Source organism: Leucopleurus acutus, assembly GCF_964270905.1.
Source record: "Leucopleurus acutus genome assembly, chromosome: 21".
Classification (NCBI taxonomy): Eukaryota; Metazoa; Chordata; class Mammalia; order Artiodactyla; family Delphinidae; genus Leucopleurus; species Leucopleurus acutus.
Window position 1 is genome coordinate 17,240,760 of NC_139163.1, and position 16,677 is coordinate 17,257,436.

At 45.6% G+C, this 16,677-nt stretch overlaps 1 protein-coding gene across 1 annotated transcript in view; it reads right to left on the reverse strand.

Annotated features, from left to right (window-relative positions):
* Window positions 1–673: 673 nt before the first annotated feature.
* The window catches only part of PDGFRL (platelet derived growth factor receptor like), a gene marked incomplete at its 5' end in the record, with an annotated part of 46,897 nt that continues 30,893 nt past the window's right edge, over window positions 674–16,677 (reverse strand). Inside the window, 4 exons of the mRNA XM_082863815.1 lie at window positions 674–964; window positions 2,657–2,796; window positions 7,784–8,077; window positions 12,288–12,439. Coding sequence (XP_082719941.1) covers window positions 776–964; window positions 2,657–2,796; window positions 7,784–8,077; window positions 12,288–12,439 — 775 coding nt within the window. The 3' untranslated portion in view covers window positions 674–775. The remainder of the gene's footprint in view (window positions 965–2,656; window positions 2,797–7,783; window positions 8,078–12,287; window positions 12,440–16,677) is intronic.

Here is a 16,677-nt window from a genome sequence, read left to right on the forward strand (position 1 = left end):
AGCTATGTGTATTTGAGAAATAAATTTTTACTGGTTTTAATAATAAGTTCTGCTGTATAAGGTAAGAAAATTGGAACAGCTACAGTCTAAATATTTTTGAAGATGGTAAAAAAAAAAGCCTAAACAAAGTTGAATCTTCCTTGATCTGTGCATCTATTTTATATCAAAAGTTAAACTTTTAAAAACACATGCTGTGGTTCTTACAGAATGTCTAATCTAGAACTAGTACTTTTGAGTGCAGTGGTTTAAAAGTTTACATATTTTTTGATACCTTCATGTCATACAATAGTTCATGTTGTATAGTTGAACTATATTATTACTCTGTTTTTAGATTCTCATATTTTGTGGTTGTTATATCAAAGAGAATATTAGGTACTGACTCAGACATTGCTGCCCAAAAATCCTTCTGGATGTACTTCAAGCCAACTTAAAAAACGAGCACTTAGCCCATTTTTTGTTTTTTACAAAAACTTGTTCGTTTAATAGAAATGATTATATAAAGTTGTTTACATATATGCCTTCTTAGTATAAACACTAGAAACCCATATATGTAGGTCAGCAGTCAGAATACATGCTTTCTGCTAGAATTAACACTTCTATAATTAGACCGGGTGACTTCCTTTTAGTTTGGAGGTCTGGGTCTGACTCACAAGGCAGGGCCTGGGGTTTGGCGCTCGACATCAGCCTCTGGCAAAGCACTAGTCAAAAGGACCCTGGAGCTGGTTGTGTACACAAGTGGGCTTTCCGTCAATTCATTTGTACTTCATCTTCCAAGTCAGGAAAACTCCACAGTGGTAGCTACTGAGGTCTGTCCTCGGAGATTCTGAGCGGTGCAAATGTAATAACCTGCGTCAACCATCTCAAAGTCTTCAACGATCAGGATGCTCTGGGAGATCCTCGTGGTGTGGCCCAGCCCTCTGTGGATCAGCCGCCAAGTGTCTTGAATCATCACGGGCCTTTCATCCTGTTGAACGACACCCCCCGGGGCTGAAGCACAAACCACAACTGCTGTAAACAGCTCCCGTTCATCCTCCGCAAAGTGCAGAACACATGCTTCTAAAAGACTATTTGGTATGCGCAGCTCAACACTGTCTAGTCAGTCTAGGCTGCATTTTTTCCAAGCAGTCTTGAATTTCATTATGCTGTTTGGCTTTCACTTTCTGCCCTTTTTTTTTTTTTTTTTTTTTTTTTGCGGTACGCGCGCCTCTCACTGTTGTGGCCCCTCCCTTTGCGGAGCACAGGCTCCAGACGCGCAGGCTCAGCGGCCATGGCTCACGGGCCCAGCCGCTCCGTGGCATGTGAGATCCTCCCGGACCGGGGCACGAACCCGCGTCCCCTGCATCGGCAGGCGGACTCCCAACCACTGCGCCGCCAGGGAAGCCCTCTTTCTGCCCTTTCCATCAATGTTTCTACTTAATATAAATTTTATTCTTTTGGAACTCCAAGAATGTGGGACTGGTATTAGGCATAAGAATACAGATAAAATTTTCCACTGCTCTCCTGTTGACCCTCCCCACGTTCACCCCTTCGCACAGTGGTTCTTATTCACAGAACTTAAAGTCAAAAAGAAGCCCGAAGCACTCACCGTGTAAATGAATACGAGCCCCTAATTGTTCAGACTGGGAGAGGGAGACATAAGATTAGTCAGATGTGTCCTAGGACTACAGTGGGAGAGAAGTTGTACCGAGGATGGGTAACGGGACACCCTAGGTGACTTAACTTCGTATTTCTAGAAAGTGAGATGGTCACTTTTGAGATGCTTCTTCCAACTTTGGTGATAAGTAGTGTTTTCTGGATTAGTTTAACATAATTGTCATATTTATAGTATTACTAAATTAATACCCTTTCTGCTAATTAGCAACGTAAAAATAGAACCCACCTCTAATGAAAATTATTAATGTCTTCTAAACGGAACAACACTTTTTAAAAACAAGTACCTAGTACTAGAAAAGTACCATTTTCCAGGGGGAGTTATTTTCCACCAATCAGAGCCCTGAAAGCAGAAGTGTATTTGCTACCGAGTGAGTACATCTTAGGAGGCCAAATCTCTTCTGGCAACAAAGGGATTATTCCATGTTGGTAGCAAAGCTGTTTATTTTTGTGAGCAGAACAGGCCCAGAGGCTACATGTGCTGGAGTTGTTTTTATGGGAAGTCTATTTTAAAATGATCTCGGCCTCACAGCACCTTTTTGAAGGCCTGGATTTATATGCCAACTTGGTGGTTGTCTACGTAGAGCTCCTTGCTTTGGGGCCCAGCTTTTATAGGGGAGAATACTGAAGGATTCCAGAAGGAGGTTAGATTGGCCTCCAACTGACCCAGAATTAAGATTGAAGATTGAGGTTGCAGGTGAAGGAAGGAGGCCCTCCTTTCCTGTTCATGCCCCGTCCCCTTCCTTAAGGGTCATGAAGAAAAATAACACGAAGAGAGTACATTGACTGAATTGCCTAATGGAACCCAGTCACCTTTTTCCTGTCCTTTAAAAAAAGCCATTTGTAAATATACTGAAACATCTTAGGAGAAAACAAGTGAGCCTTAGCCCTACCATAGCTGCACACGTCTCTCATACGTCTTTAAGTTACAGTCCGTATCAGTGAGTTGGGGGTGGGGAGGGAACAAAACAAGTAAGGCAGCTGGCTGAGGCCGGGGTGTGCTTACCTTCTGCCCTGGGTAGATCCACCTGAATTCCACCTCCACATCCGGCTCCCCGAGGACCGTGCAGAGGACGCTGATGTCATCCCCACCCTTCACTTGGTTTGCAGATGCCAAGATGGTTGTTGATGGAGGACCACTGGGAACTGGAAGTGAGCAGGGGACAGGGGACGTGAGATGAAATCCATGGGCCATGGCAGAGACAAACCAACAGACGTGTTCTCTTCTTTGGGCAGGTATGGAACACTCCTGCCTTTCTTCAGCTCCCCACCTAGCATCGGGCCTACCCTCTCCACCACTTCTGGTTTCCTCTAACACCTCCTCTTTCTCTACCTTGGTGGTCCAGAACGGGGTGGTCATCCAGAAGCCCCCAGGTCCAGGCATTACACTTGTAATGAGGAGAAGAGCCCAGAAGGTCTGCCAAGAGCTCACGTGAAGGGAATAAAAAGGTAGAGGGAGAAGAAGGGAATAAAAAGGCAGAGGGAGAAGAGGGGGACTGGGGGCAGAGCAAGTAGAAGGAAGAGAAGGCAGCCTGGAGGGAGAGCCATTGATGGGTGAAGATGGACAGGTGTGCGGCCTCAGGAAGTACAGGAGAGAGTCTGAATCTACCAAAGGGAGAGACATTTGTAGGAAGGGTGCGTGATGTTTCTACTTCACAGCATTTCAGAGACACAATTCTTCATTAGGCTCAGTTCACTCGAGTAACAGCAGCCTTGAGCAAGGCCACGTGCTGGGAGTGGAGGCTATGGCAGCGAACCAGACAGACGTGGTCTCTGAGCTCTGGGGCCTCTATTCTAATGGGAGAGGCAGACACTCAGCAGGTCACTGTGTGGTTGGTTTAGAACCTGAGTTGTGGGAAGAACTTGAAGGAGAAGCCCAGAGTGCTGGGGAGGTTCAGGATGGTCTGAGAAGCAGGAAAGGCTTCCTTAAGGGAGGTTTGAACTAAAATCTGAAGGAAAAAGGGGAGGCACCAGCAGACAGACCCGGAGGGGAGGTTAGGGAAGCCTGGGAGAGGGCAGAGGCTGGCCATGCAAGAAGACCTTTCAGCCCACGTGGAAGATTCTGCTAGGAAAAGCAGAAACCCACTGAATGGTTTTAACTGGAGCTATAATCAGCTACAGTGTGGAAGATGGAGAAAGCATGGGCACGGAAGAGAGCAGTTGGAAAGGTATTCATATTGGCTCAAGGAAGAGATGATGGTAGTTGAACTCTTAGCAGTAGGATGGAGAGAAACAGCAGAATTTGGGGGATTTGATGGAATAAGTCAAAAGAACTGGGAGGAGCCGGGAGTGTTTGGGGCTCCTGCACCCTGGAACTACAGTGCCATCACTGGGAGGAGGAAAGCTGGAGAACCAGACCTGGGAGGAAGGCCCAGAGTCCAAGGAAGGGCCTGTGAAGCATCTCAGCACAGATGTTAGGGAGAGAATTGGATACACGAAGCTTGCACTCCCAGATCCGGGCCACATACATTCCCCTGGGAGTGATTAGTGAATAGATACACAGCAGAGCATAGCTATGGTTGAGAACACCCAGGAAGAGGATGAGGACAGACAAAGAAGGTGCCTTGGGGAACTCCAACACTTAAAACCTGGGAGAGGCAGCTCATTCTATGAGGCCACCATCACCCTGGTACCAAAACCAGACAAAGATACCACAAAAAAAGAAAATTAGAGGCCAATAACACTGATGAACATAGATGCAAAAATCCTCAACAAAATACCAGCAAACCGAATCCAACAACACATTAAGAGGATCATACACCATGATCAAATGGGATTTATCCCAGGGATGTGAGGATTCTTCAATATATGCAAAGCAATCAATGTGATATGATATACCACATTAACAAACTGAAGAGTAAAAACCATATGATCATCTCAACAGATGCAGAAAAAGCTTCTGACAAAATTCAACACCCATTTATGATAAACTCTCCAGAAAGTGAGCATAGAGGGAACCTACTGCAATGTAATAAAGGCCATATATGACAAACCCACAGCTAACATCATTCTCAACAGTGAAAAGCTGAAAGCATTTCCTCTAAGATCAGATACAAGACAAGGATGTCCACTCTTGCCACATTTATTCAGCATAGTTTTGCAAGTGCTAGCCATGGCAATCAGAGAAGAAAAAAGAATCCAAATTGGAAAAGAAGTAAAACTATCACTGTTCGCAGATGACATGATACTATATGCAGAAAATCCTAAAGACGCTGCCAGAAAACTACTAGAGCTCATCAGTGAATTTGGTAAAGTCGCAGGGTACAAAATTTAATACACAGAAATCTCTTGCTTTCCTATATACTAACAATGAAAGATCAGAAAGAGAAATTAAGGAAACAATCCCATTTACCATCACATCATAAAGAAGAAAATACCTAGGAATAAAACCTACCTAAGGAGGCCAAAGACCTGTACTCAAAAAACTGTAAGATGCTGATGAAAGAAATCAAAGACGACACAAACAGATGGAGAGATATACCATGTCATTGTCAAAATGACTATACTACCCAAAGCAATCTACAGATTCAGTGTAATCCCTATCAAATTACCAATGGCATCTTTCACAGAATTAGAACAAAAAAATTTTACAGTTTGCATGGAAACACAAAAGACCCCAAATAGCCAAAGCAATCTTGAGAAAGAAAAATGGAGCTGACTTCAGACTATACAAAGCTACAGTAATCAAAACAATATGGTACTGGCACAAAAAACAGAAATATAGATCAATGGAACAGGAAAGAAGGTCCAGAGATAAACCCAAGCACCTATGGTAACCTAATCTATGACAAAGGAGGCAAGAATATACAATGAAGAAAAGACAGTCTCTTCAATAAGTGGTGCTGGGAAAACTGGACAGCTACATGTAAAAGAGTGAAATTAGAACTCTCCCTAACACCATACACAAAAATAAAAAAAATGTAAAAAAAAAAAAAAAAATGTAAGGCCAGATACTATATAACAGTTAGAGGAGAGCATAGGCAGAACACTCTCTCACATAAATCACAGCAAGATCTTTTCTGATTCACCTCCTAGAGTAATAAAAATAAAAACAGAAATAAATAAATGGGACCTAATGAAACTTAAAAGCTTTTGCACAGCAAAGGAAACCATAAACAAAATGAAAAAACAACCCACAGAATGGGAGAAAATATTTGTAAATGAATCGACCGATAAGGGATTAATCTCCAAAATATAACAACAGCTCATACAGCTCAATATCAAAAAACAAAGAACCCAGTCAAAAAATGGTCAGAAGATCTAAATAGACATTTCTCCAAAGAAGACATACAGATGGCCAAAAAGCACATAAAAAGATGCTCAACATCACTAATTATCAGAGAAATGCAAATTGAAACTACCATGAGGTATCAACCTCACAGCAGTCAGAATGGCCATCATCAAAAAATCTACAAACAATAAACGCTGGAGAGGGTGTGGAGAAATGGAAACCCTCCTACACTGTTGGTGGGAATGTAAATTGGTACAACCACTATGGAGAACAATATGGAGGTTACTGAAAAAACTACAGACCTACTGTATGACCCAGCAATCACACTTCTGGGCACATATCCAGAGAAAACCATAATTCAAAAAGATACACGCACCCCGATGTTCATTGCACCACTATTTACAATAGCCAAGACATGGAAGCAACATAAGTGTCCATCGACAGAAGAATGGAATATTACTCAGCCATTAAAAAGAATGAAGTAATGCGATTTACAGCAACATGGATCGACCTAGAGATTGTCATACTGAGTGAAGTAAGTCAGACACAGAAAGACAAATATCATATGATATCACTTATATGTGGAATCTAAAAACTGGGTACAAATGAACTTATTTACAAAACAGAAATAGAATCATAGATGTAAAAAACAAACCTATGGTTACCAGGGGAGAAAGCAGGGGGAGGGATAAATTGGGAGATTGGGATTGAGATATATACACTACTATATATAAAACAGGTAACTAATAAGGGTCTACTGTATAGCACAGGGAACTCTACTCAAGACGCTGTAATGGCCTATATGGGAAAAGAATCTTTAAAAGAGTGGATACATGTATATGTATAACTAATTCATTTTGCTGTACACCTAAAGCTAACACAACACTGTAAATCAACTACACTCCAATAAAAGTTTTTTTAAACAATTAAAGAGCTGGCAAAGCAGAATGAGAAGGCTGTGGGAAAAGCGGGGAGCATGGGGCCAGGGGAGAGAGGGTCTCATGCAGGCAAAGTAGAATCTGGAAGGACAAGGGCAGAAACTTGCCTGCTGGACTTAATGGCCTGGGAGGGCCTTTAGCCAAGGCTGCTTTGGTGGAGCTTAGGGGAGAAAGCTAAGGAGCATGTGGGAGGGGAGAGGACGGATGGGCACCGAGAGGGCTCTTTCAGGGAGTTTGGCTGTGATGGAGGAGAGATGGCTGCAGCGGAGGGTAGTTAATGGAGGGCTGAGAGGGTTATTTTGTAGCAGAGTGCTGGAGATTGTGGCCTTGTGAATAAGTCTCACGGCTGAGAACAAGGGGCATGAAGGAGCCTAAGTTCTCATCTCAGAGAGCAGCTAGCTCTGGGGCCACTCATCCCATCACAGGGTCCCTGAGCAGGACCCCTCCACCCCACACGCAGACCACTCACCAGGCTCATGTCAGAGTTCCTCGGAGGGAGGAGAGTCATCAGTGAGGGACCACCTCCTCTCCTCCCTCACAGGGCCGGGGAGGGTGCTTTCTCTCCTGCAAGTCGGGGGAGGGAGGCCCGAGAGAACACTTGTCAAGGGACGGGAGGTGACGGGTGGTGCTGCCGTAGGAGAGCTGCTCGCTGGCTGACCGTGTGCCCGAAGCTCGGGCTGGAGAGCACGGGAGGATGACATGGGGATCTGGGATCCCCATGATCAATCACACGGAGGCAGGACCAGAGTGAATGTTGCAAGGACTTGAAGAGAAGGGAGTCAGGGGGAGTTGCGTTGGGGTCACGGGCAAGGAGGTAGAACGTTCTAGAAATGGTGGTGCTGCAGAGGAGCCTTTAAGAACAGCATTCTGTGCCTAATTTCCCTCCATAATTGGGAACAGCAGAACCTGATGCTGACCAGCTGGAAGTGACTCACATCTCGGCCCTGGAGGGGAGCGGGCTTACCTTCTGCATAGAGCAGCTGGTACTTGACAGAGATCTGAGACTTGCCCCCGGCCTCCGCCTTGCAGTAGACCACCCCCTGGTGGTCAGAGTGAGGTTGCAGATACACAAAGCCTCTCTTCATATCATAAACGATGTCTGTTCCGTTGGCCTGGATCTCCTTGGCCGGGAACTCCCTGTGGAGCGTGACTTTGGCCGACAGGACAGTCACTCGACAAGGAACCACAGCCTGTCTGTCCGGGTTCAAGTAGACGACATCAAAGTAACTGGGAGAAGGTACAAAGAGTTCTCCTTTCTCTGCAAAGGGAAAGACACAGCCTCATTTATTCTGGAGAAACAAGGTAAGAGCACTTAAAGGGATTCTTATATTCAGGGCACAAAGATGAGGGTGGGTTGGCAATATACTCGGATAATGGAGTCCTTATGAATTGAAAAGGCTATTTTTAAAAATACTTTTCCTTTTTTGGAAGAAGGATGTTACTTCCCATCTTCTTAAAGGAAGTAAAATAGGTATTAGTTCAAGCCCAAACCAGGCCCATTGGATTGTCCCACTTAGGAAGCAGGGAAGGAGGCCGATTTCCTTGTGTTAAGAGCAGCTTTAACACCTGTGGACAATCTGCTGTGTGTCTAGAGAAGTCAGCCCCACAGCCCTTGCTTAGTATCTGCCCGTTGGGAGGAATTTCCTGGCTCAGCAGAGCCTCTCTGAGACGGGCCCAGTGAGGGTGCTGGTGTCCTCTTAGCCCAGAGGACTCGTTCCCGGCAAGGTCAATGGAAAGGGAATCAAGCAGGGACAGATGAGGAACCCGCTGGTCTCAGGTTCTGGGCTCTGCTTGGCTGCCACTGGGCTGGGGACCTTCAGCCATTTGCTTACACTTCTCCTGTTCCCTTTGAAATCGCGCTGCATGTTCTTTAAGCTCTAGATGATGGCATTTGTATCTTACAGAAGTAAGGACTGGTTTATCCATTCATCCCTCAGGACAGTCAAGGGACCCTGGATTGGGTTTGGGCGGTTTTGTTTTTTGTTTTGGGCACGGCACATTAAATACTTTGTTTTCTGGATCATTCTGTGAGAGATTACACTAATATCTAAGAGAAATCTTTGAACTGAATCACACTCAACATTTATTCAATTGTCTCCTATGTTTTCCTACAGTATTCCCGAAACAATTATTCTTGGCTTTCTTCACTAGCCTTTGTGCCCCAGTTGTACGATTTTTTTGTTTTTTAGGTTGGGGACAGAATTCCTGGACACAATAGCAAATGTCTCCATGGGCCAAGAGTTCTTTAGCTCTGAGCGCCAGCTTCTGTAACATGGAATCATGGCTTACTGAGTCTCCATCTTTTGCAAGACTTTCCATCAGCCTGGGTGACTTGTGCCACTTCACGATAAACTGACCTTCGGGCCTAGGCGAGGGCACCTTGCTCAACATCGTCCCTAACACCCCTGTGTGCACACAGAATAAGTCCGTGTGGCCTTGAACGTGTCACTTCATCTCTCTGTGCTTCAACAACCCCATTTGTAAAGAGGAGAATCTGGAGCAGATAGTATTAAAGGTCTCTTCTTAGCAAACCTATTTAAGGAATGTACGGTTGTCAGATTCAGAAACAACTTTTGTTTTAAGGTTTTATGGAGGAATCTGAACCAACGAGCAAAGCCAGTGGAAGGGGACAATCTGAACTTCAGAACACAAAAATGAGGTCTTACTTCCTGTACTATAATCCATGCTTTGAAAGAAGTGACCACACTGGTTGCTTTAACAAACAGAAAAAAAATATGTATTTGCCAAGTGAAGGGAGTAAGAAAGGCTGCAGGAAGAATATGTGAATGAGTAAACAAATTATTATCTATGAATTTAACCTGTCAAATTTTCATTTATTCATCACTTGGCATTTATTAAGCATGTACTACATAAAATATTTTATTCATTTGATTATTGTAACTTGAAAAATAATACTGAATTTCCTTTAAAATAAAAAAAAATTTGCCATCAGTAGATTCCATCTACCAAAAAAAAAGTATGTTCAAGTTTACATTTAAAATTATAGATCACATATGCCCCCCACTCAAAAAACTTAGTTAATAGGCTATAAGCTAAACTCCAAATGATAACAAACTCCACATTTGGTAAAGTGCTTGTTAATGTGGTTTCACTACATTTGTAAACTGGAGCCTGTGCCTTTTACTATGAAGAAGCCCTACTGCTGGTAATATCCTCCTCCTTGATCTGGGTAGTGGTTACATATGTACAGTTCCCTTGAGGATCACCCACTGAGCTGTAGAGTCATGATTTGTGTATTTCCCTTTGTATACATTATCCTTCAATATAAAGTTAGAGAGGGGGGGAAAACCCTCTGAGAGCCTCCTGGATGCAGATTAAATATAACATGTGGCAGTTGCTTCATCAAAAATTGCACAAATTAACCACAGTCAAAAGATGCTTCACAGTGTTTGCAATCAAACCGTAGGAAACATAAAAACGTAATGAATGCCAGACTTTTCTCTGTGTGGGTGGTAGGGAAGCATATGTTCTGAAAGACTCCAGAGCCAATAGCCTCCATAACAGCCCATCCTGGTTTTCCAAACCCACCCAGTGGCTGAAAAGACACATCACTAAACCTTATACCGAAAATCCAACCGGACTCCTAGTGCCGAGGAATAAGAAAACGATACAACGCTTTAGGTCGCGTCCCTGATCCAGGTTTCTTGAAGGTTGAAATAAATATTGATTTGTCTCAGCCTTCCTTTGATGCACAAAAGGGCTTCCGTAAGTTAAGAGGATCTACCTCCAGAACTCAGAGAACCTATGACCCTAGTGAGACAGTCTGCTTGAGGGAGGTCTTCAGTTCAAAACCTCAGCTCCAAAAACCACTATTTGGGGAAGACATGACAGTGCTAATCACCGCATAGAATTTTCATTCTGCAATTTGAAATGTGGTATCAGTTCTTGTCCAGAACAACAGGCTCTGTTAGTCTTCATTAGTTGCCTTTTCCACTGCTGCTTCCTGGTGTCGTATCATACTAAGGGCCCATGGGCACTTCTGGGTGGCACATTCCAGAATGAGACTCAGAAGCGATGGCCCATGAACAACTGTCAGCAATTCTGACGACACCATTTATGCTAGCTCGTGTGTGCCTGTCAATCTGTCCATCACCTTGTCTTAAAAGTGGGTTGAGGCAGTAAGAACATTGGATCCTGGATCAGAAAAACGGGGTTTGACTCTCTACTCCGCCACGTGAAGTCATGGAACGTGGAACACGTCACCTTGCCCTGTTGCATCTCAGCATCAGCATTATTATTTCTAAAACAGATAATTAGGTAGTTTCCACTTACCTCCTCATGGTATTGTGGAAATGGAATGAGAGGCATGTGTTTCCACGATGGCAGAGCACCCTGCTCGTGTGTCTGATTGCCAGAGAGGAGCTCTTTGGGTAGGAGGGGAGAATGTATGAGATTTTGCTAAAGCGTTCATTAAGGGCCAGAGCCTAAGGTCATTTGAGTTGTAGACCTAAGTCACTGTGGCAGCCCCTGCCCACTCAGAAAGCCTCCTGGCTTCACCTGAAATGCCTTGGACCACAGCAGCGCTAGGGCGTAGCATTTGAAAGATTCCTGAAAGCTGTTCCTGACCTCTGAGCCTTGTCGGAGAACATCTTCCTCCAAACTCTAGAGTTTAGAGATCTCAGCAGAGGAAGGAGGCTGGCAAGCTACTCTCCAGGGCCCGTTTCTCCAAGTGCAAGTTCCACCTGGCAACCCCAGATCTGACCCTACAGGGGAGAAGATCTGCATATTTTCAGGCACCTCACTGGGATTCAGGCATCAGGATTGGAGCCACACAGGCTGCAGCCTTTGGGAACCCCCAACCTCAGCTCACGGTACTCACAAAGGCAAACCCGCGGAGGCCTCTAGCCAGGCATCCTATGACTGTGGAGCTTCCGGAAAGGAGCTCATCAGAGATTCTGAGAGCACAGCGACCGAAAGTCTACAGCAACGCTGTGCAATGGAGCTTTCTGTGATGATGGGTGGTCCTCTGTCCCCGCCATCCACCAGGACAGCTATAGCCACACGCGCCAGTAGAGCACTTGAAGCATGGCGAGTGCCACCCAGGAACTGAGTTTTTAGCTTTAATTTTAACTAATCCCCATTTACATTTAAAGTCACACATGTCTAGTGGCTACAATATTGGACAATGCGGTACAGACTCTGGAACCAGACAGTTCTGGGTGCAAATCCAGGTTCAGCCACTTACTTGCAGTCTGACCTGAAGGACTTACTTAATCTCTCTAAACCTCAACTTTCCCATTGGAAAAAAAAAAACGATATTAGTACTAACCCTGAAGGGTTCTTGTGAGACTTACATGAAATAATTGCTGTAGAGCATTGAGCCCAGAGCCTGGCAAACAGCGAGCGCTCTGATTGTACTTATTTGATAATCAGCAGACAGTGGGAACCTATAATATGGACCAGGTCCAGAGGTCTGAAGAGTTCCACGAACGCAGCCAACCTTTTACCTGTAAAAATGATGTAGGTGGAGCCCGTTTTGGCCTCGTCCCTCCTGCAGATGTAGCCGTTGCAGAGCTGCCCCCAGCAGCTGAATTCACCCGTGTCCGCCGCGGTGGAGTTGACCAGGGTCAGCTGGCCGTAGCGCTCGTGCTGCTTCACACTGTCAACAAGAGCAAAGCCGGGGCGCGGTGGGGCTGGGGCCTTGCGCCCATCTCTCCCTGCTCCATCATCCTCGCAGATAAAGCCCCAGCGGCTCCAGGCAGAGTGCCCTTTCTCAGATGGCACTGACTAATAAAAGAGTGTATTTGGGGAAAAGTGTGTTGGGCGGGGGGGGTAGATGGGGGAGGCAGAGAGAAAGGCCTTTCCTAGAAGGAAGTCACATTTTCTAAGGAGAAGACATTCTCTTCAACCTCAGGACTGGGGTTTCCTTAAGCAAAATCACTGGTGCATTGCGACGCAGCCGCACAAGTTCAGCCACAAAGCCTTGGGCAGGCGTCTTGCTTTCAGCTTTCGTTTCTCGTGAGTTTATTTAAATAGCAGTCAACAGGAATGAAAGCAAAACCTCTTTGATCAATAAGAATAAGGCTCTGAATGCAAGCTTGGAATCCTTGAGGTGCTACATTATTAAAAATAAAAACTTCCCTTTCAGGAAAGGATGCATTGGTTGCTGAGACGCGGAGCCCCTATCACGCACCCACCTCTGGTCAAGTATTTAGAGCTTTTGGGCACTTCTCCTCTGGCCTCACACTATTATTTCTTCTTTTAATTTCTCATTTTTTAATCTCTTGTATTTTTATCTTGTTGCATGCGAATATATTTGCAAACCCCTTCAGGTTCTTTTTGAAATGAGGAGACATAAATATTTACTATTATTAAACACTAATATTAGCCGATTGTCATGGTAATTAATTGTATTATATTATGTTAGGAACCCATATGTGTCATCCTCGGGATGGATGCCCTCCCCCACCGTGGCCTTGGCATGTGAGGATGCCAAAATAAATGGGTTCAACCTGAGGATGCATCTCAAATCCCCTCTGGGATCCACATACTTTTCTGATGTAGGCGAGATTCTCCTGTGATAGGCTGCAGTAACAGCATGGTCACCACTTTAAATTTAGCACGCAGCAGAATGTCTCGCTGGTTGGTCTTCAACACAACCTGTTCTGGTCTCTGCTGAATAGCTGCTTTGCCCACCCATTCTGCCAGGAGATGCTCTGTACTCCCACTCCCTCAACTGCCTCCTTTCAACTGAACGGAAATCTCTCCTCCTTCAGGAAGCTTCTAATTAGAACCAACTCAGAAATCTCCCTGCTTTCTCCCAGTGATGTAATTGGCTCTGTCCTCTCACCCCTCCGACACCTCTGGCTTCCTGTTATTACGATGGATGGTGAAAACTTTGGGGGCACGAATAGTGCCCTATTTGTTTTATATTCCCTAAGCAACAAATCTGTGCGCAGTATACAGTAAAGTTTCTCTAGAAACAAGGGGGCTGAAATGAAATTGAACATCAGTGTTGGAACTGGAAAGAACCTTAAAAAGCAGGAATCCAAAAAAAAAAAAAAAAAAAAGCAGGAATCCAGTTCCCAATTTTGCATATGAGGAAACTGAGTGTCAGAGAGCAGAAGGGACTCCCCTGAGACCCACAGCTGGAGAACAGCTGAACAAAACTGTCTTCCTTAACTCAATTAAGTACGTACCCAATACACATTCATTAGATGATAAAATGCATACGAAGTACTTCATGCCATGCCTTGTTCACTGTATTTCCCTAATTATATCTTAATTACATATAACTGCAGGTTAGTAGTAGTTATTGTGAACACTACTACAACAATGAAAACTATGCACACCCAACATTGGGGATGGCTAGCACCGCAAATAAAAACCAGTAGCCCAGGACTTCCCTGGTGGCTCAGTGGTTAAGAATCCGCCTGCCAGTACAGGTGACATGGGTTCGAGCCCTGGTTCGGGCAGATCGCACATGCCGTGGAGCAACTAAGTCCGTGCGCCACAACTACTGAGCCCAAGAGCCACAACTACTGAAGCCCACGCGCCTAGAGCCCGTGCTCCGCAACAAGAGAAGCCACCGCAATGAGAAGCCCGCGCACTTCAACGAAGACCCAACGCAGCCAAAAATAAATAAATTTATTAAAAACAAAAAAACCAGTAGCCCTCAAGGATATTACAATCCAGCTGGGGAGCTAAAACTAATATACATGAAAAGATCAGAGTGTAACTAAAGCGCTGCTCACAGCAAGAGCAGTAGGAATTCTGAGAAGGGATTCATCACTGCGGGTGGAAGCGGTAGAAGGCAGCTGGACTTTGAAAGGTGGAGGTGGAGGGACAGCAGGGGCTGAGAGACAGCGAGCTTGCTGGCTCCGGAGAACACAGCCCCAGGGGGCTAGGAGGGACCCGCTCTGCTCATTTCACTGCTGTGTCCCCAGTGCATGGTGGGTAGAAGGCACTCAGTGCTGATTTGGGGATTTAAGCCATTAATTACAGAAGGAGATGGAGGGAGGGGGTTGGAGTCACAGGGCATGTGGTTGAGAACAGCGAGAGGGGTACACATTTCACTCACCAGGCAGCAGGGACCGCCCGGTCTGGGAGGTGGGAAGCACTGGGCCCACCTTAGCCAGGGTACGAGTGGGGAGAACAGGTATGGGAGAGGCAGGGGGAGGAGGGAGAGGGAGAGGCCGTTACTGGGGTGAAGAGCAAGCACTGGGGCCAGGCTGGGTGTTGGCAGTGGAATGGAAGTGAATACAAGGCTTGCTTTCTTGGGGAAGAGTTACGACAGACTGGGTATAAGAGGTGGAAGAAAGACACATGAAGAATGACCACTTGATCTGTATCTCCACGCGGTGGAAAGAATGAGGTTTTAACTAAGATGGAATAGCTGAGAAGAGAAAGGAGATGGGGCTGACCAAACAATAGATTCACTACTGGAGATTTTGAATTTGTGATAAAATGTGGGTCAGGTAAGTGTGGATGTCGTGTGGTGTCATTGGAAATACAGGCCGGGCACAGAGGAGGTAAAACAGCTCTAGATTTGTATTTGGGGGAATCGTCTGCAGTGGGTATGGGCAGCAGCTAAGGAATGAATGAACTCAACAAGGAAGAGTGTGGAGAAGAAAGAGAAGGCTGAGGACAAAATCTAGAGCCAAATTGGGGCGAGTAGGAAAAGTAGAGGTGGATGGAGGGGAAAAGTAGAATCAGCAATGAAAGAAGAATCAGGAAAGGGGATCATCAAGGAGAAAGATTCAAGGGCTTCCCTGGTGGCGCAGTGGTTGGGAGTCCGCCTGCCGATGCAGGGGACACGGGTTCGTGCCCCGGTCCGGGAAGATCCCACATGCCGCGGAGCGGCTGGGCCCGTGAGCCATGGCCGCTGAGCCTGCGCGTCCGGAGCCTGTGCTCCGCAGCGGGAGAGGCCCGCGTACCGCAAAAAAAAAAAAAAAAAGATTCAAGAAATTGATGGTTAATGCCTTTCAGAGAGATTCATGACCACATACACACACACTTCACCTGGCAGAATGAAAGTCTCTGGCAACCGAGATAGTAATTTCAGTTGTGAGGAGGGAGCTTGATTTCAGCAGATAAAAGCTGCAAAGGCGGACAGACAATGGAGGTGAAAGTCTTCCCAGGTGGAACATAACATCCGGCCACATTCCCTATGGAGCTCAGACCCCAGGGCACGAAATCAGTAAGTGATCAATAAATGTACTGAGCACCCTCTGTGGGCCCAGCATGTCCTAGCACGGGAGTGATAGAAATTGAAAGATGCCGTTCCTACCAGGAAAGAAACTGCACACATAAAAAGGGAGCACTTGGGGCTCACCCTACCACCATGCTGTATCTTTAGCAGGACTGGGGGTGGAAGGAAGGAAACGCACGGGAAACCATTTCTGGATTTTTCCACCCCCTCTTCTTGTAAACAATGTAAAACAGGAAACAAATTATTTAGCAGGATTACAGTTTAAATGCCTGGATTTAAAATGTCCATTTCTACTAATGGGCTCACGTAGTCCAAGCAGCAGGCTACCCAAGGGGTTGGGATGTGACCTCAGGCCTCTGGGGATAGAGTCTCCACCAGGAGGTGAAGACGAGGATTCACTGAGTCCTGCAGAGCCCGGTCCCAAGACGCTTCAACCGTAGACCCTCCCTCCTCCTGTAACTACTTCACAGATCCCTGGGGATGGAAGAAGTGCAAGATGTGAAGTTTGAGTGGAGCTTTTAAAAAAAAAAGGTGCTGCAACAAAGACAGACTGACAGACATAGAGGACAGACTTGTGGTTGCCAAGGGGGGGTGGGGAGGGGAGGGAAGGATTGGGAGTTTGGGATTAGCAGAGGCAAACTATTAGACATAGAATGGATAAACAACAAGGTCCTACTGTATAGCAC